This window comes from Pygocentrus nattereri, chromosome 7 (assembly GCF_015220715.1).
Source record: "Pygocentrus nattereri isolate fPygNat1 chromosome 7, fPygNat1.pri, whole genome shotgun sequence".
NCBI classification, from domain to species: Eukaryota; Metazoa; Chordata; class Actinopteri; order Characiformes; family Serrasalmidae; genus Pygocentrus; species Pygocentrus nattereri.
In genome coordinates this window covers 17,157,501-17,177,500 of record NC_051217.1, presented here as the reverse complement: position 1 = coordinate 17,177,500, position 20,000 = coordinate 17,157,501, and the positions used below count along the sequence as shown (strand labels likewise).

The 20,000-nt window shown below is 39.5% G+C and overlaps 1 protein-coding gene across 4 annotated transcripts in view; it reads left to right on the top strand.

Annotated features, from left to right (window-relative positions):
• mob2b (MOB kinase activator 2b) overlaps nt 1–20,000 on the top strand; it is a 57,628-nt gene that overhangs the window by 35,950 nt on the left and 1,678 nt on the right. For all 4 annotated transcript variants that reach the window (XM_017702570.2, XM_017702487.2, XM_017702398.2 and 1 more), the window contains exons 2-5: nt 14,905–15,065; nt 16,885–16,978; nt 19,180–19,304; nt 19,955–20,000. The exon at nt 19,955–20,000 is cut by the window's right edge and continues 1,678 nt beyond it. In XM_017702570.2, the coding sequence (XP_017558059.1) occupies nt 14,905–15,065; nt 16,885–16,978; nt 19,180–19,304; nt 19,955–20,000 (426 nt within the window). The remainder of the gene's footprint in view (nt 1–14,904; nt 15,066–16,884; nt 16,979–19,179; nt 19,305–19,954) is intronic.

Genomic DNA, 20,000 nt, shown 5'->3' with positions numbered 1-20,000 from the left:
GGCTTTGGTTTGTAGGCTGTTTAAAGTCGTGGTAATGTCTTTTACTGACCTCTGCGCGAGGTTTGCGGTGTTGGCTCGTGAAGCCCGGCTGCAATAAACCTGTAGTTACTGATGCATCAGTGCGAGTCAGCTAGCTGTCCAGCCCAGCTTGAGTAAAAACGTGCCTGGCCTAAAACGTGTGCACTTGAACTTCAGAAATTCAGCATCTGTCAGCCCTAACTTTGAGGGGGTGTCCACCCATTTTTTTTCTCCCAAAAAATTGAGGTGTAAACAAAGTCATTCATAGTGGTTTGATGTGAAGCGATGCATTCTGTATAAACTACTGAGCTGGAATGGTCACAGTGGTGGTGGTAGGAACCAGACGTCTGAAGAATGAATGCCTTTACAAACTACAACACAGATTAATTTACATGGTTAATGGTCATGAAGACGCTGCCTGATGCCTGAGACATTGTTCAGTGATGGTTTTGAGTGAAACATTTGGGCTGGTATGTATAACAAAACTGTTAATGGTGGAGAGATGCATGTAAAGTGTAAAGCAAAATAATCCCCAAAGAAAACAACTCATTTTTTGCCATTCTTAACATTACATATCACTTAGACATGTAGGTTCACTGGAAAGAGCTCTCGAGTCCAAGTGTCTCTACAATGAACCACTTCGTATTAAACCACTTTGCTTACTTCTCAGTGATTGAATTATGCTCTCATTCTGAAAAATGCCCTCATTTTGAATTCCCCTTTTAAGACATTTGCGCCTCCTTACTCTCTGCTTCTGAAGACTGTAGGCCGGGCTGAGGAAATCACTGGCTTGGATACCTGTTGCTACACAATGCACCAAGTCTGTGAATCTTCTGGTGTGGTGTTTATTACCCAAATGGCTGGCAGTTTTACTTTATGGCTAAGCAACTGATTTTATGATGTGTATCTTATGCATTAGAATTCACTGTTTGTGATGCTGGGAAAAGTTGGCTGGTAAACTTAGAGTGGTTTCAAAACCTTTGTGTAATTAAATCGTTTAGTTGTAAACAAAGTCATTCAGAGAGGATTGATATAAAATGCCCCATTCTAGAAAAACCTGCAAAGTTGAAGGTTGTTCCTAGCAGTGGTCATAGGAACCAGACGTCTGAAGCATTTAATACTCTAAGAAAGCTATTATGTGAGGACACATTGTTTAACAATAGTTCGAGGATTTTTTTTTTTCTCCTTCAGATTTACCACTGTTTAAAAATGGACGCATGTAGGTTGACTGGTCATTTTGTGTAATAAATTAAATGGCTATACTTGTGTTGTAGGCATTGTGACCCCTGGTTCCTGTCATCACCACCACTGTGAAGAATCAGTCTGTCAATATTTCTGAAGTTTGAATCATCCACTTGACTTTGTTTAAATCTTAACAAATGTATCATCAGTGGTGGACAGTAACTAAGTAAATGTAATTCATTACTGTACTTAGTTTTTTCGTGTATCTGTACTTTACTAAGTATTTCCATTTCACTCCCCTACATTTCAAAGTCAACTATCTGACTTTTTACTCCACTACATTTTGAGAAATCTGTCGTTCCTTTTGGTTTTTGTGTGTATAAAAACGTAACATGTCAAAACAAAAGAACACCAATCAGGTGCACAGCGGTCACTTTGTTCTGAGCTCGTTTTGACCTGTTGGTCATACCGACCCAGTGCAAGCACACGCTTCAACGTCAGTGCAGCAGCGTAAAATTTGGGAGCACATACGTCACCTAAACTATGGAACTAACCTAACTTTGTGTAAATAGACCACAATATAGAAATATGTACACACATGCAGTTGTGATTGGCATGTTTCTATTTTTCTGAATTTATACAAACACTTTCATTTTGGCATGGTGGGTAGTGCTGTCGCCTCACAGCGAGGAGGGCCTGGGTTCGATTCCCCTGCCGGGTGACCAGGGTCCTCTCTGGAGTTGGTGTGGAGTTTGCACGTTCTCCCCGTGTCTGCGTGCGTTTCCTCCGGGTTCTCCGGTTTCCTCCCACAGTCCAAAGACATGCAGTCAGGCCAGTTGGACATGCTAAATTGCCCCTAAGTCTGAGTGACTGTCTGTGTCTGTCTGTCTGCCCTGTGATGGACTGGCGACATGTCCAGGATGTATCCTGCCTTCCGCCCGATGACTGCTGGGATAGGCTCCAGCCCTCACCCCCCCCCACCCCCCCGCGACCCTGACGGAGAAGTGGCTTACAAAATGGATGGATGGATAGTTTATTTATGAACAGAGACCTACAGATCAATACAGTAAAGGAAAACGTTTTTGCGAACCTGTGTTGAAAGCAAGTTTATATTGAACTTGTAACGAAGTTGCAAAGTAATCTTAAACTGAAACTTTGCTTGTTTGTAAAAATTTGAGGGATTCAGTTCTACCTGATGGAAACTGTTTGCCTTCAGTGTTTTGTGTCTCACAATCACATCATTTTAATAGAGATCAGTGTCAGACTAATTAATTTTGTCCTATTAAAGTACTTAGTACTCAGTACTTTTACTTTTGATACTTAAGTACATTTGAAGGCAAATACTTTTCTACTTTTACTGAAGTTGAGGTCTAGAGTAAGGACTTCTACTTTTACTGGAGTAATATTTTACCTTGGGTATCTCTACTTTAGCTCAAGTACATGATTTGTGTACTTCGTCCACCTCTGTGTATTATACAGAAATTTTTAATTCCCTTAATTTTGCCACTAGACATAAGTATATATGCTGCATTAGGATCCATTATCAGTAGCCTTAGAGTTCAGGTTAATGCAGTGTTTCTAATACTGAAGGAAGGAACATGTAACCTAAACTTGACCCTGTGAACCACAACGATTATGGTTTCAGGTCAGACATGTGATTTGTTTTATCAGTAGGCTATCAATTTGAATGCTGGCTAATGGTCTTGTTTACTTGGTGCATATAGATATGGTCATGGATCTCTTATCCACTGGCCTCAGGTGAGATAAAAAGCGGCATGTTGGAACAGCAGCGTCGTCTTCCTGTTTCAGTGTATCCTTGCTCAGAATTGCCCCTGGGATTTCACTGGAGCGTCATAACATCACAACTTGTGCTGTCTTGTGTGTTGATGTGGCTTTGGTTTTGTATTCACTGTTAGGGAAACTGAAACGTTATGTCAGTCTTTTCACAGTGCATGGCAGTCCTTTGAATTGGCTTGTATCTGTGCCAGGTTGGCATTAGCAGCCAGCTGCTGATTAGAATCAGTGCACCTGTATTAAGCAAGTGTTGCAGTTTGATAAGTATTTTGAGGTTTAAGGCAAAACATGGAATCATTTTTTTTTGTTGCCGATCTCGTTTTATTTGATCTATTATTTAAAGACAACTCAGCTTAAGACTGTGTTGTTTAAAATGCATGTCAGTGGGCTTGTATACTATGGTTGCTCATACCCAGGTATACAGTATTAAGGGGCAGAGCATCAGGTGTGACGGACAGCACATAGCAACTGGGATCATGCCACAAATAGTAATTGCTAAATACTAATTAATCTAATTAAAAACTTAAATGTATTACTTCAAATGGCAGTTTACTGGGATGTTTTCATTTATAGCTGTAACATCCATCTTTATGTAGTACAGAAGTATAGCATATATCATCTCTTCTTTCAGTATTAAAAACCAAAATTAATAAATATATGACCATGTATTGACTTCTGTGGAAGATTGTAGTGTTTAAAAGAAGTAAGAACTGGAGAAATCTGAGCGACGCAGTGACCAGACTAGTGGAAGTGGCTATTGTCCTATGGTTTAAAGTGGTCAGTGGACTTTTGAAATGCTGAACCTACAACCACATCTGTTTCCCTATTGGCTACTTACTGTTTGTTTTGCCTCCATTGACCAATTTCTCAGTGTTGGCTCCTTTTACACCAGCTTCTTATTTAAATTTTTTTTCGCCTTCAGGTTTCGTCCAGCACCCTAAAATAACTGCTGCGTCAGTGAAGGTGGGAAGGCAAATTCAAAGCAGCCAACTTTAGCTTTATATTATGAATTAACTACTAAATGCTAATTAGATTTGCACAGTAGATATTCAGTGCTTCAATAGCAAAAGGAGCTTTAGCTTCTTTCCTTGTGTGACTTCAATGCAAACATGTGTTATCAACATTATGTATCTAGTTATTGAGATACTGAAGCATTTAGCTGATTATTCAGCTCTTCTAAACTCTTAAGTTTTCAAATCTAACAATCCAAATATCCCACAAATGTACACAATTAGCTAAATTGCAGCATGTTGTAAATGGATCTGTGTGGCACTCTGGGCTAATGAGCAACATAGTGAGGACAGTTTTATAACTAGAGAAAATACTGTAGCGTGTCTCAGCAATATTCCAGACATTTTGTAGAAAGTATTTTGACTTTTGGGTCATGCATCTCATTTTTGCCATCTAAATAACGGTGCTGGCTTTCCTGTAGGCAAAGTCTTCCCACACTCTGTGGCTTTTCAGAGAAAGGACTGATTTGGTGCTTCTATAATGGGATTTTAAATGGTGGTTTCAAGGCCCCGGAGCACTGCAGGCTGGTAATGGCAGCCAGACTGGAGTCTGACTCGCTAAACGACGCTCAGCGACTGCAGCTGAAACCGAACCTATTGGGTTTTTTTTTATTTTTCGGCGCATGGTTTGATTTCCAAGAATAGCACAAGATCAGTCTTCTGAGTGGGCGAAGAATCACTCTTTACATGTTGTAAAACAACGTGTGGCTTTTGGAAAAGTTATGGCACTGATATATTAAATATCAGCAAGTAAATAGACGTTTTACACTGAAGTTTTCAGAACATATTTAAGTTTGTGTTGACTCATTTTCGCTTACAAAATCAACAAAACGTCATTTGAACAAGCGGTGTTCAAAGTTTTTTTTTTTTTTTTTTTTTTTTTTTTTTTTGGTATATGACTGCATGTACATGTTAGTTAAATTAGATGGATGAGAGATATGGGCAGATGACTGTACCTCCTTTATCATGTGCACGTCCACTGGTGCCCGTACATAAACTATACATATACATTTAATGTAGAAATTGGAACTAAAGCTTGTAAATAAATAAATAAATAAATAAATAAATAAGAACGTTTTTTTGGAAGAAAAACTTTCTTTCAGCCCATAAACGACAATCCTTTACATAGCGTCAAAATGTATTAATAAACTGACTAAAATGAATGGGCCCCAAGTAGTTGGGCAAAAATTTCATTGTATTAACTTGCATTTAAATTTCTTCCTTCTCCTGTAAAGGTGCTGTTTTAGAGATCCAGGGTTTTGTTTTAGTAGTGGTTTATTTCTGTAGGGCTACAAATGCAGTACAGGTCCTAAAATGCAGATATTTTAGTACAGTAGCCCACTGTCGCTTTTCTGTAGTACAAAAATGTCAAATCTTCTTTGAAACATCTTTAGAATCTACACATCTGATAAACTAGCAGTTATTGGCCGATAACTGTGTTTCTGATATCATCGTACATCTCTAGTGCTTTCATTTGCATTTTTCTGACTTTAACCTTTTAGCATATTTTACCTTTCCTGCCTTCCAGTTTTGTGGGATCAGATGGCCCCTTAGTGGACATCTCGGGCTAAAGTGGTGATCAGATTCTATCTGAATCGGATGTATTCCTCTCCTCTCATTGTGTGGGGGTGTTCACTCATAGTTCACATTTCTTCTTTGTCTTTGTTTTGAAACATGAAGGTTAGTCGGTGCGTAGGATGCTTGTCTTTCAGGATTGTTGAAATGGTTAACATTCTGGAAGGTGGACAGACCTTTTTGTGTTCCTTATAAATTCAGAAGGGAGTACAGCTTATAACCAAGAATAAAATGTCACACGTTCATACTCGGCCTTAATGACTTTCCTATTGTCTTGTGAATCATCTTTGTGTTTAATTGCTTGAGAACTTTTCCAAGGTTAGATAAAGCGTCAATAAAGTCAGGAATGCATTTTATCATGCTTCTTGTCTTGTAAAGTAAGAAAATGCGTCAGCAAAGCCAGAGGAATGTTTCTGAGCATGTCTGGCCCATACTGCAAAAGATATGAGGAGCGTCTGATTATTTGCCAAAGAACATGGTTCAGCATGATGGAATTAGCTGTGCAAGTTTGCTGATATGTAGGATTTGGTTTCGCAATTTTTTTAAATAGCTAATAACACAGTTATTATATGGACACTGATGCTATATCTGTGGTTATAATAAGCATTCAAAGATCCTAAATACACATTTGTGGGTTTTTTTAAATTTATTTTTTTTAAAGACATACTTCTTTGCACTAATCTGAGGATACAGGCCACAAGTTCAAATTAATTTTAAGTGATATTTTCTCCTATTCTGGAGGAAATTAATGTCTCAGACTATTTTCAGATTTTAAGATGCTCTATTCAGGTCCAGTCATTGATATAGCAGTGTGTGTGATACGTTTCTGACTCAGTAAAAATTTTAGGGCATTCATTTCTTTGTATAACAGTAGGCAGTCGTGGGCTGGAGGTTAGGGAGCTGGCCCTGTGACTGGAAGGTCACCGGTTCGATCCCCAGCACCGACAGTCCATGACTGACGTGTTCTTGAGCAAAACACCTAACCCCCTATTGCTCCCCGGGCGCCGTGGATAGGGCTGCCCACCGCTCCGGGCAAGTGTGCTCATTGTGTGTGTGTGTGTATTCAGTAGTGTGTATGTGGTGTTTGGCTTCACGAATGGGTTAAATGTGGAGGTGGAATTTCCCTGTTTGTGGGATTAAAAAAGTATCACTTAACTTAGCAATTCTTCATGTATGGTATGTTTATTGTATGTTGATATTACATACGCAAGACCACACAAGCAGAGCTTTGTGGTCTACCAGCAAGCTAAAGAAGGGTCTACCAGCAAGCTAAAAACAATCTCAGTTGGAATTCTTAGAACGTTAATTCTTAAACGTTAAATCCAGCCTGTTTAATTATAAGGGATGAAGAGAGGTTGGAAAAGAGTTTTTTTTTTTAAATTTATTGTGACCATTGTTGCTGCATAAAACCACACAAATTTTATAAGTGGATCAAAAAATACAATAAGAATTCTAAGATATGGGTCCCACAGCGTATGACCTGAATCATTTAGCTTCATACTGTGACTGAAATATGTGTCTGTACACATCCACATGACTGAAAAGCCTTTGATTATATGACACGTCCTCTTTCTGCTTCCTTAGCTTTCAGCAGTTGCTCACATTTCTGGATGGATGCCCATCGCATCCCTACCCGATCATAGCACTGGTCCTATCATGTGATCAACATGCTCTTTATAATCAGCATACTCATCTCTCCGTTACAACCCATCTGCACTTAATACAGCTACAGGGCCTCTTCATGGAGACCAGAATAGAATGTATTCCCACCACCTTCTTTCATTTATCTGTCCTTTAGCATGTCTGCTTCCCTCCAAGCCCAACTGTGCAGAGAAATCTCTCTCCGCTTCGGCGGCTGACGTGTGGACAGACAATAGCTCAGTGAAGGACTCGGCTACTTGTGTGTCTCATTGTATTAGACCTTGGCCCAGGAAAGGGAAATGGCACTATTAAGTAGAAACTTCATTGCTGCATTTTACTTTCCCGAAACTCATTCCAGTCTTGACTGTGGGTTTATTTTGAGGAAAAGAAAACTTCCCCGGTGCCAGGAGTCATCCTGTTAGCTGCCCTCCACCCACTCTCTGAATGATTAGCCATAAATGGAGCTGAATGTAGCCAGGTCAGGCAGCAGAAGCAGCCCTGCATGAGCTGAGGCCACAGGCATTTGAAGCTGTGGTTAGATGGGTTTGCAGAGTGCTTTACTGGAGTTGCTGATCATAGTCTGAACTGTATGAACAGAAAGACACAAAGGACTGATCTCAGGCTCAATTTTGGTCTGGAAGTTGAAGAGCTAAAGTCTTAGAATGTCTCGTTCAGCAGTGATAGTTTTAACTTAAAATAAAATTGGCTGATTTTGCCGTCATTCCTCTGAATTTTCATTGCTTGACTTCCTTTGATGACTTGAGGTTGTGAAGGCCCTAAGCTTAAAGCCTTTCAAGATTATGAACAAGATCATTATATCTGTTCCTGGTTTACTAGCCAGGTCACCAGAATTGGTACGTAAGTACTAATTGTCGTTGCTGATGAATCACATCAGTTCACTCAGGCCTTCACTTGGCAATGATTCTTTTGAATTCTTGACTGACGTCAGTGTGGTTCCTGTGTAGACCTTCAGGCTGGCCTTAACGCATTTAATTACTCTGTAGATGCTCAGTTCACTCTACCTAGTTCACGGTTATGAACCAGATCACTGTAACTAGTTCATAAGTACTACTTATTACTACTTGTAAGTCGCTCTTGATAAGAGCGTCTGCTAAATGCTGTAAATGTACTTGACTCACATCTGTTATTTCAGGGCCTCGTTTTTCTAATGAATTCTAAACTATTGACATCACTTTGTTTCACTTGTAGACATTGGACCTTGCCAACATAAAGGCACTGTAGGTGTTCAGTTAAGAACCAGCTCACTCTGCCTAGTTTTCAGGTGTCTGTAAGTGGTCAGTAAATACATGTAATTACTACTTATGAGTCGCACTTATTTCTTCAGGCCCTCATTTTGCAATATGTCTTCTGAATTCTCTGCTTTTGACATCAATGTGGTTTCATTGTAGACTTACGTTGGCAAGGTCCAACCATTTCTAAGTCTGCAGTTAAGAACCAAGTTTCAGAGCCAAACTTTGTGATTTTCACGTCTTCTCTTTTGTCCTTTTAGTTCAGCTTTGAAGTTTTACCTGTGAAGAGTAGGAAATGGCAACACTGGTCTATGTGCATATATGAAAGAGAGCATGCAGGACTGAACGTGCCTGAGAAAGCCCTGCTTAATCGCAGAGGAATGCAAGCAACCCTTGTGCAGTAGTGTACATGAATGCAGGCAAGGCTGAGGCTAGGGTTGCACTGATCATGAATTTTTAACTGCTCTAGCTGATGTTAGCCAAGGCCAGAAACAGTGAATATATATTTCTCTGACAAATGAACACGTTAATACATCATCTACCTGTAAGGAGACGACAAATCCTTATTACTGTCTAATGCTGTATCAGTTAGCTCATTTATCTCCTCTGAAGAGGCAGCCTCCGTTACTCATTCAACACAAAAATCTCACAGTATCTCTTGGCAGTTTTTGAAGAGTAATATGTTTTCAAATTTATTCCACTACCTGTTTTTGTTGAACACCAGGCTGAACAGGTAAACCTACAGCCCTTTGTCAGCTGAAGTCAGCTGGAGTATCAGAAATGGTCAAAATGCATTTTCCTAGTTGGAATAAAAATCTGCTGACTAGATGTCATTCCATCCCAGTTTAGACGCGATTCATGTCCAGAGCAGTAGATGGGCTATCACACAAGGCAATTGAGGTCTCAAGTCCAACTGTCCTGTGAGAAAGATACAAAGGGTTTACTGCACACGTGTTGGAGTAACAAAGTCATAAAAGCATTATTGTAGTTATGTTAATAGCAGAAAACGTCTTTGCATTAGCAACAGTTCACCATAAGGAGTTGTTTTGTTTTGTGTGTTCTTTTGCTGTCTGCAATTTTATGGTTTGTGCAATGGCCTTCCAGTCGACAAATGTCTCTGAATCAGATTGTGCAACTTGTTTGCTTCCAAGTTGCAGAACCCATCTGAGGAATTCTGTTCTTTTAGAATACTTTAGATGGTTTCCTAGGAGGCTTGCGTTTGGCATCGGGCAGCATTCTTCCCTTCAGTGTCCTACCAGCTGCACCCCCAGCTGCCCCTGCCTCTTCAGCATAACACTGGAAGAGTTTTGAGCACGTTTTGTTTTCTTCAAAGTGAGCATACGTTTAGAGGCCTGAAATCAACAGTATGCAATTTTCTCGTGTTGTTCATTGTGCGTGTTTTATCGTGGTTATTTATTATTTTATTTTTGTGTGTGTTTTGTTTTGTTTTTCCTTCCCCCTGTGGATCAACGGTTTGGCCTCTAGTTTCCTTCTGAAGTCGTGTCGGCTTCTGGTTCTGATTGTTACGTTGTTAAAGGAGACAACTCTAAGCCTGGAAAAGCACACTGTTAGCCCATGGGCTATCTCTTTAAGGCAAGGATCAGTGGCCTCTTCTTGGCTGTGGTAGCGCAGTTTTCCAGGAATCAGGAGTCGTTTGTCTGAATGAGCAGAAAAAGGGAGAGAAACAAGCCTGAAGAACCCTGTGGGGGGCGGAGCTTTGTATTTGAACAGAGGGAGTGTTCACAGAGGCCAAAAAGCAGGCCTACAAAGACACGTTCTGTAAATTAAAGCCAGCTTCTGCTGCTCCTCACAGCTGTCCTCAGACAACCTAATATTCTGTAGTCTTCTACACCAGAGTAATACAAGGCTATGAAACTAGTTTAGCCAGCAAAATCTACAGATTGTATTTTACAACAAGGTTTTGCATTATGAAATGGTGAGTTGTACTGCAAACACAAACCAAACATTAAACAAGACCTACAGAGTGCGATTTAGCAAAATGGTAAAACTACACTCGTACTTTCATATTAGTGTTGCAGCTAAATTACACAAACTATGGAATTTTAGAATTTTATATAAATAATATTCCTTATTAACGGCACTTTTTTTTATGCTGGTAAATATTTTTTCAGCACTGGTTTTCCTTGTTCCTCCTCCCTTCAAACCAGCTGTAGTAATGCAGTCTAAAGCCTAGCTGCAGCGTGCAGTTGGTCTGTTCAAATAAAAGGTTAAAATGGTGCCACTGATGGGTCTCTTGTTATCATTTCCAGCTACTGCCGTGGTGGTGTTTATTACTGAAGTACATTGGGTCTGAAATATCTTTTATTAGCAAAGTAGACCACTGAGCCTGGCCATACATATAATTTCAGTAATTTGACAGACTATACTGGACAGAGCTTGCAGGAGACCAAGCAAAATCAATGAGCAACAAACTAACAAAAGCAACAGTAAAGAGGGAAGCTTCAGCCCCCTTTTTAGCCCTCACTGTAAGCTGTATGAATGAGAGCAAGAAACTACAGTCACAGAGGCATTGGAATCATTGACTTGTTGGTGTTGGTGTTGTTGTTGTTTGTTTATTGTTTATTGTCTACGTGATTTTAACACAGCAGTGGTCTTTTACATTGTATTATCATGATGATTGGGCCAATAGAAATGCTCCAAAATTATTTGGAATAAAATCTCTTAACATTAGCCTAAAAGTCAAGCCTTCTCCTGTAGTGTTAATAATTTGGAAAGTGAGATATATATATATATATATATATATATATATATATATATATATATATATATATATATATATATATATATATATATATATATATATATACACACACACACAATAGTTGTTGGAACTTGCAGCCACTATTGCTCTCACTGGGCGTCAGCGATGAAAATCGGAAACTACATTCACCCATTTTATGTTCACCCTGTGTTTACTTGATTTGTATGTTCAGTTTGTGTGATCGCTCTATTTACATTGTGAAAGTAACATCATTGAATTACAGAATGTATTAAATACATTCTGATGAGGCTTTTTTGCCCACAGCTGTAACAAAATGCACAGATTTTTAAATGGAAAAAGAAATCTTACTTTAGGGTCACATTAGAGTAAGACAAGATCTGATCAATTGAGAAATTATTTCAGTTGTTTGACAACCTTAATAATAGTTGTGATAATGTTCAGCATGTGAACAGTATGCGCTAATAACATTCTCAGGCTGTTTTAATGCCTAAGTCAGAGCAAGCCTAGTGTTGTTGTTTTATTGCCTGTATGCCACCACTGTTGAAGTTACTCCTCCAGTCATATTTGTGCATTCAATAAAGTTTTTACAAATGACAGAAAGGAAAGAAGTTGTTCCTAAATAATCAGTCAGATCTAATCATGGTGAAGGCATCATTAAATCTCAGACCTGATTCATTTTGTGACGACCTTTACTCAAAACAAATCCTTGAAATTTACATGCCTGCTAGTTGGGCTTGTAGATGGTGTTTGTGCTGCTTGGTGGTGGTGGTGGTGGTGGTCAGTTAGTGGTCAGGGTGGAGAAGAGGCTCATTGCATGGCTGCTGTGTATATAGCCCTACTGGCCCCTGGCAGAGCACACTCCTCAGCCTCAGATCAACAAGGCCAGGCTCTGTTTGCAGAGGACCAGCAGCCCAGGGCCTCTGCAGAGAGACAACATGGGAACAGCTGTTTAAAGAGCAGAGCCAGACTGCCTCCACACACGCACAGCTTTATACAGTAGTGCTGCTGTTACGGGCTGGGTATTTGCAAAATGAGTAGCCGACAACTTGATGGCAGTGTGGCATGAAATCAGGTTTTTCTCTTTTCACTGAAAAGAGTGATTGACTCAGAGAAGAGCTCTTTGTCAAAGATTAGTTGAACCAGACAAGGGCAGAGAAGCACTTTGTGACAGATGCAGAAACGATAGCCTATCAGACACGTTTCTCAAGCTTCCTCTTTTTGTAAATTGTTTTATTGGTCTACTACACACCAGCTCCATTACAGTAAAAATACAGTAAAGGGAAATGACTGCCATGTGCAGTGACAATATTGAGGAAATGTAGTCGTCAAAACACCGAATTACCTGTAAATGCCTGTAAATCCAACACCTGTCAATGGTTCACCTTCAACTTGTTTTTAAACCATGGTTTTAAATATCAACATTTTCATTATTTATCACGTTTGTGACCATTTCTTTTTCAAAATTGCTCCTCATTTAACAGCCATAATTCTTAAAGACCTGGTCGTCATACTCACTAAACTAGGGGTTGCAACCCAAATGTTAAGAAGAACTGTTTTGTCGTACAACTAAAAATGAAACCACCTTGAGAGCCACGTTTTGTCTCCATTTTACCATCTTGGCTGTAAATATGTCTCAGTATGTGCTGATGTGCTAAAAGAAAACACAGACTTGTGTTGCTCTGCTTTAAGCTTTAGCTGAGCTGTAACTGCTTTTCTCGCATCTCCAGCAGGAAACTTTTCTGCAAAAGTAGGATAGTTTCTGGTAAAATGTCTCAGCGTTCGTCCTTTTACAAGGTTAAAGTCAGCTTCTCAATGTTTGAATTTTCCCATTCTGCCTTAAATGATGCTGATGGTGGTAACTGGTGGAATTCAAACAAAAAACATTCCAACAAGAAGCGACCATTTGTTAAAACTGTGTTAGAACGATCAACAGGACTTGTACTCCAAAGGAGGGTTATTTTATTCTTACCTAAAAATCGTATTGTGCTGTGCAACCACAGAAGAGCAGTAAAAGAGCCACATGTGGCTCTGGAGCTTTATTTTGCTGACCCATGCATTAACCCTACTCAGATTTTGATGTACAGAACATATGCCATTTTACTTTTCTTAGCATTTTCCTTTGTACTACCGTTTTGCTCAGCAGGCTGGCTGATACATTTGATCTTTGGTATCCCAGTTGTTTTGTACATTGTACAGTAGTGTTTTGCATTCAGTCGTGCCAGTATTTGTTGTTGTATTTGTATTATAACAAAATATACCAGGACAAGTGTTTATTTATTGAATATTTTCGCCTCTGTCTGTGGAGTGCACTCATGAATGGATGCCATATGTCTAGAATGAGGGAATGAGGTCAGTGTTGAATGTACCTTTCTTCTCCTCCATTAGCCACAGTCTGCTTGGCTCTGTCTTTGAGCAATTGCACTGTGACGAACAGAAGACCTCTCGGGCCCCCCCAACCTTGCGCGTTTGATGTTTGACCCTGGGTGTGGTGGTGGAGAGTGAAAGTTGGGATGGGGGTCTTCTGGTAACATAAACCCTTCAGCACTAAAAATAGCCAAGGAAGGAAGAGCCTGTATGTCTGGGGCCTCATTGGCTAATTACAGACCAGGTTTAGTGTGCAAGCAGGGAGAGAAAAAAATCGGCTGCACCCAAAGTGCTTGGGCTATACAGTTAGTGCTAGTCAGGCCTTGTAGACTGTGTTCTTACGCTAGAAACACTGTGTAGTTCACTGTCTAGCGTCTCGACTGTTGAGAAGTGTTGCCTCAAGCCAAAATACTAACCTTTTACACTTACTAGGAGTGTAACAGTGCGTCGTTGCATTGAGCCATCAGAATGTAAACATGACATAAACAGTGAACTAATGCAATTGCATTGTTTGAAGATTTGTGTTTGCCAGTCAACAGCACACCAGCATGTTCATTAGTAAACTGTGCAACATTTTTCATTTGATTTTTTTTGTCAAAAATATTGTGAAATTAGCAATTTGTGAACCCAGAATTGAGAATTGTAATTGAATTGTATATTGTTACATCCTTATACCTTACCTCACTTCACTGATTCATGCCTAGGTTTGTAGTTTGTCAACATCAGCATGATTTAACATGGCTTAGTTAGCATTTAAAATAAAACATCAAATTTGGTCTGTGCAAAAGTTAAGGCACATTTAGAAATGTATATATTTTTGTATTTATTTTTTCCCCCTGACCCCCCAATGAAATACAAATTTGTTCACTAAAATTGCAGATATATGCCCTGTTTAAAGTTTTACACCTTGTATAGGATGTGTTGATATATTTTTACCTAGGAGGTCAGCAAAACATGTAATTTGACTACATGTTGGACTGCGCAGCTTTGCTCTAAAAATGGCTAGTATGCTGTGGTCCTCCTGCCTGGACTATCCACATTTTACACACATTGTCCTGAAGTGGGTGATTTCAGGATTAGTTTGTTAATCAGCTGGTTAGTTGACTCTGTGTTGGTGCATGCACAAGGTATGGCACTGAAAAACACCGTCCTAATAGAGGGCTTTGTTTCTATAGCTATTCTGTAGGAATCACCCACTTTCTAATGTAGTTTTCGCTTCTGATTCCACTCCAAGCAGAATTTGTGTGTGTGCTGAACAGATCTACATTCAGGAAAAGTACTGTTTGATCGCTACTGATCTGTATACCCCTCTTATCCACTTTTAAAGGAAGTCCAAGGGAAAGCCAAATGGTAAGAAGCCGCCCACAGAGGAGAAGAAGCAGTACTTGGAGCCAGACTACACCAAAGTGAGGGTTGTTGACTTTGACCTTAAGGAGCTGGTCGTGTTGCCACCAGAAATCGACCTGAACGAATGGCTCGCCAGCAACAGTAAGTCATCTTGAGTGACATTCGTCCTCATTCATCATCAATGGCTCACTGACAGGGGCTTGGATTGGAGAGCTAGTTGCTCTTTTGGTCAGAACAAATTAATTGCACACATTCCAGAATTGCAAATGTATCACAAATATAGTGATCCCTATCAGGTCAGTTCAAAGGCATGCTTTCAGACCCGCAGCCATGGGAAAGCTTCCTAGTCTTATCATGTTGTGTCTACTGGAGATATTTCTACAGCACTCCAGTTGTTTCACTTCTGTCCATCACAGGAAGAACGCAGCACGTTCTTTCAGTTACATAACTGCTTGATAGACCGAACTTCGATTAACATTCCAATCCCAAAGATCATAGACCATTGTTTGCTTTTTCCTCGGTTTTTATCTTTGGGTAGTGCTTTCAGAAAACAAGCCACAGAATAAAATAAAACATGGGCTTATTTTGGGGGCCTTAGTGTTTTTCCAAGATGAAATCGACAGTTATGCAAACACTATTGCGAGGCTTTGTATGAAAGCCTTTTATGGATAATTGAAACTATTGCTCTACGCTAATTTAGTGCAGTTGCATTCCAACTTTTTTTGGAAATTCTTTTAACAATTCTGTCACTTGACTGCCGTTAGAAACTGAGGCAGTTTGTTGTAGTTATGGCTGAAGTATAAATGCATGAGGTGGTGTCGTGGTACTTTTCAACCTTTTTTTTTTTTTTTTTTTTTTTTTTTTTTTTTTTTTTTTTTTAACATCACTGTAAAAAATAAATTTAATCATAGCAGTATTACGGTTCCCTACTATTACTAGCTTAACTCCTTGCTTAATTTATTTCCTTAGCATTTTGTAAATGTAGACATTTATGAATAGCACTTCATTGACCTAGACTCAGTCACTGAGCCACCCACTCGGATGATTGTTGTCTGGAATTATGGTGATAAATGATATCTTTCTGATCCAGGTTTAAATATGAACTAGTGCACGTGAGCTTTACAGAGCTTTACCCTATAGCTTGCAATTTCCCTAAAGGTAATATCATTACCATATAATTACCAACCGGGGTAGCTTCTAATAATACTTTGTTTATTTTGATAACTGTGTTCTATACAGATGACATAACACTGTTAACATTCAGTGGTATTGCCAAACTGGTACCCTTCTGAACAAGAACATGAGTTTTACTCTGTAACGGAGAGTTTATTGCATATTCCCCAGTATTGTGTGACTGAAAATCTACCGTATGTTTTCAAGTGGTTGGCATTTGAAGTATGTATTTGTGTAGTTAATTAGTTAGTGTTCTATTTGTGCAACTTTCAAATATGTGCAATTTTTTCTAATACATTCATTTTTGAACCAACCATAATTTAGAATGATTATATAAAGGGAATTGTTGAATAAAGGCAAGGCAACAAAAAAATAAAAGCAAGTGACATGAAAGAGAACAAAAGAGCAATAATTTGCTTAATATCAGTGCATACATACAGTCAAATTACGTTACATGTTTTGGTGGTTTTCTTAGGAAAACTAGGTTAACAAGGGTGTTTTAACTTTTGCCTGTATCTTCATACATTACTGTATTTGATGGTCTGTCTTTGCCCCAAAGCTCCCCACCCCATCAGTCACAGTCATTCACTCAATCATGTTTAGATGGCTGAAGATTCTCCACAAGAGGGTGCTATTAGTATTTTGCTGTAGGTTTGAGTGTTTTATTAGAGTGGTGCTTCACTGACACTGTGTATGCTTTTTATTTAGAATGATTACTTTCCTATATATTACAGTGTATCTTATGTTGGGACCCTGTTTGACCTTTGTATTCCCCTTGTCCCCACAGCCACAACATTCTTCAATCTCATCAACCTGCAGTACAGCACAGTGTCAGAGTTCTGCACAGGCGATACGTGTCCCGTCATGTCCGCCTGCAACACGTAAGTCCTGCTGCTGCTCTGTTCTGGATTATTTATGCTCCCTTCCATTATTCATCCTGCAGCCTGAGGGAAAGACACGGCGCAGGCAACTCAACACCTCAACCGGTGACCCAGAGGGGTCGTTACCTGGGCCTGAGGTCAAGGCCTAGCAGCGTGCTTTGCTGCTGGGAGATGGAGTGAGCAGTCTCGTGTTTTGGCCTTGCTGATAGAGATGAGACAGGGGAGATTACGCTGCCCTGAGCACAAAGGTCACGAGTGCACACGTGCATGTGTGTATTTGTCAGTTTGTGAGGACCAAATGTCCCCATAATAGGAAAACATGATTTTATGCATGTGCTGACATTTGGCTTGTTAAAAAGAAAAAATATATAAAAGCAAATTTTTGTTACTAAAGTTAAGGGTGCATTTAATTCCTTTGGTCTGGGCCAAAGTGATACAGTTTATTTCTGGTTCTGGTAGCGTTCACGCTGGCATTGATCCGAAAGATGTAAACAGAAGTCATGAACAAAACGTCAGGACAGATTGGACAGATTTAATGACATTTGGTGACAGAAACTGATATCACACCAAACTTTTACACATACTGTACTCTGGCTTAACTGATCTTGTGAGTCTTATGTCTTGGTTTATCAGTCTTGTGATATTCATTAAGCCACAAGAAGATGCTTATCATGTTTTTGGGGGGATTTTCGGTTTATTTTTTTCCTCCGTGACACAAAGCTCAGTGTGTCACAGTGAAAAAACACTGCCTTGAGTGTCTCACCATTTTCATATAATGAACAAAAACCTGGCCCATTAATACATAATTGAAATGAGTAGTCGTGTGTGCATAACGTATGTCTCAGCTACATTAAAAAGACCACACTATATATTTTATTATTACTAATTCAGGGCTCATAAGTAGATTATAAACGCATGTATGTGTCAGAACAGCCTTAGAAATTTGTGCCTTGCGGGTATCAAAGAAGTTATTTAGAGCAGAGATGATGGCTCAACTTGGCCGATCTTGGGCGGTGGATTAGCCTAGCTGTTTGAAATGGAGAGCAGAGAGAAGGGCTTGAGTTAGAATAGATACCTTTGCTAATACTTTTTTAGTTCCCGTGTTCACAGAGCTTATTAGAGGAGAAGTGCTGATTTATGTCTTATTTACTCTTCTTTTACTGGAAGGCACTAATCCTACATGAGCACTGCAACTCTGCAAAGCTTTGTGTATGTGAATACAGTCCCAGATGTGCTCATTTGTGAAGATATTGCCCAAAGAATACACAATTTTGCATATCGTTGCACCTTGAGTCCTTTTAGACGTCTTTGGTCCGCTAAGTTCGCTTAAGAGCAGATCGAGACTGTTCGCTTGTTGGGTAGGCACCAAATAAGTGGTCAGAGACCCCCTGAGGAGGTCAGTCTCTGTCTGCTTTTTGCGTGGCAGCGTTATTATTTGTCATGATGAACCACACAAACTGAGAAATTGCACCAGGGTTCATTTAAATGGAACCAAACCTGGCGAGTGTGAACACACCCTAACGGATTTAGGCTACTCGGCTACAGTATTATGAGTCAGTGTGTTAGCCCGAACCGAGATTCATGATGTTCAGGAGGCTTTATATCTAGCCAGTTTAAATGCATGAAATTCATAACAAAAAATGAATAACAAATTTGCTGTCTACTCTAATCCTTATTCAGTTCTTCCTCTAAAAAAAAAAAAAAAAGCTTGCACAAAGATCATGAGGGTGGAAACTTTCATATGTGCTGATTTAGCTGAAAGCACTCTCTCTGTCCTTGGTCTGCTTGACTTTGAATTCTCAGTTTCGTTATTAGTGAAGTGAGGATGTGTGCATAGAAGAACTTTTGTTTGTAAAGGCGACGCCCAGGCAGCTGCCGCCGTTGCTGTAAATGGGTCACCTGCCAGGAGATAACGTGAAGGAGGAAAGACGGTGGCTAAGTGTTGGCCCAGAGCCTCAGCCAACAAATCAAGTAGATCATAAATATACTGATCTCTCTAAGCAGATGGTCACGTACACATTTCAGTTAATGATAATCCAGCGTCAGTTGGGATATTATGAGGATTATTTGGTCTCCAGTAATACAAGGTGGTAAACAGTCGTTTGTTATTGCTGTGAAAAATTGGAGAATGTTTTGGGGCTTCTGGGAAAGTGTTTCATTGAAATTCATCACCATTTTGTCTCTTTCTGTTCTTCTCTCAGGACATACTACTGGTATGATGAGAAGGGAAAGAAAACTAAATGCACAGCGCCACAGTATGTAGACTTTGTCATGAGTTCAGTCCAGAAACTCGTCACTGATGAGGACAACTTTCCCACTAAGTATGGTGAGTATGGTACTCTACTGCCATCTAGTGGTGTAACATAGACATCGTCATCAGCCTGCTGCAAACTTGAGACTGAATGGGTCTACTTTGCTATTGTTTAAACCTGTTGATTTATTATGAGTTTTGCTAGCTATAAGAGAATATTAGTGACATTAATGTTGTTGTCTGTCCTTCCATTCCACTGATCTCCCCCCACCAAATGGGCATAATTCAGTAGTTGCAGTCATTTTTAGTGTTTCGATATGAAATGGTGCATTATGGAGGAAGTAACTGACTTTCTTTGCAGTGGTGTTGATAGGAACCAGTAATCACTATATGTACAGCTTCAGTATCTTTTTATATGCTCTCCAAAATGATCAGTGAACCTACATGTGTTTTTCTGAGGTTTTATACATAATATTGATGATTGTTAAAATAGTGCTAGTCATTGTAAAATCTTAAACTATTATGTCTCAGGTATTAGGCAGTTTATGTGTAGTCATTTAATGTAATTAATTCACATGAGGTTTTTACAGGGTATCTAATGCTTCAGACAGTGAATAAAATCTTATTACCTTCACATACATTAGATGGCACTTTGGAGTTCTGAGTATTGATGATTATTGAGAATAATACAGCCTACTCACTTTTATTTCACTCATTCTCTGCAGGTAAAGAGTTCCCGAATGCCTTCGATTCACTGGTGAAGAAAATCTG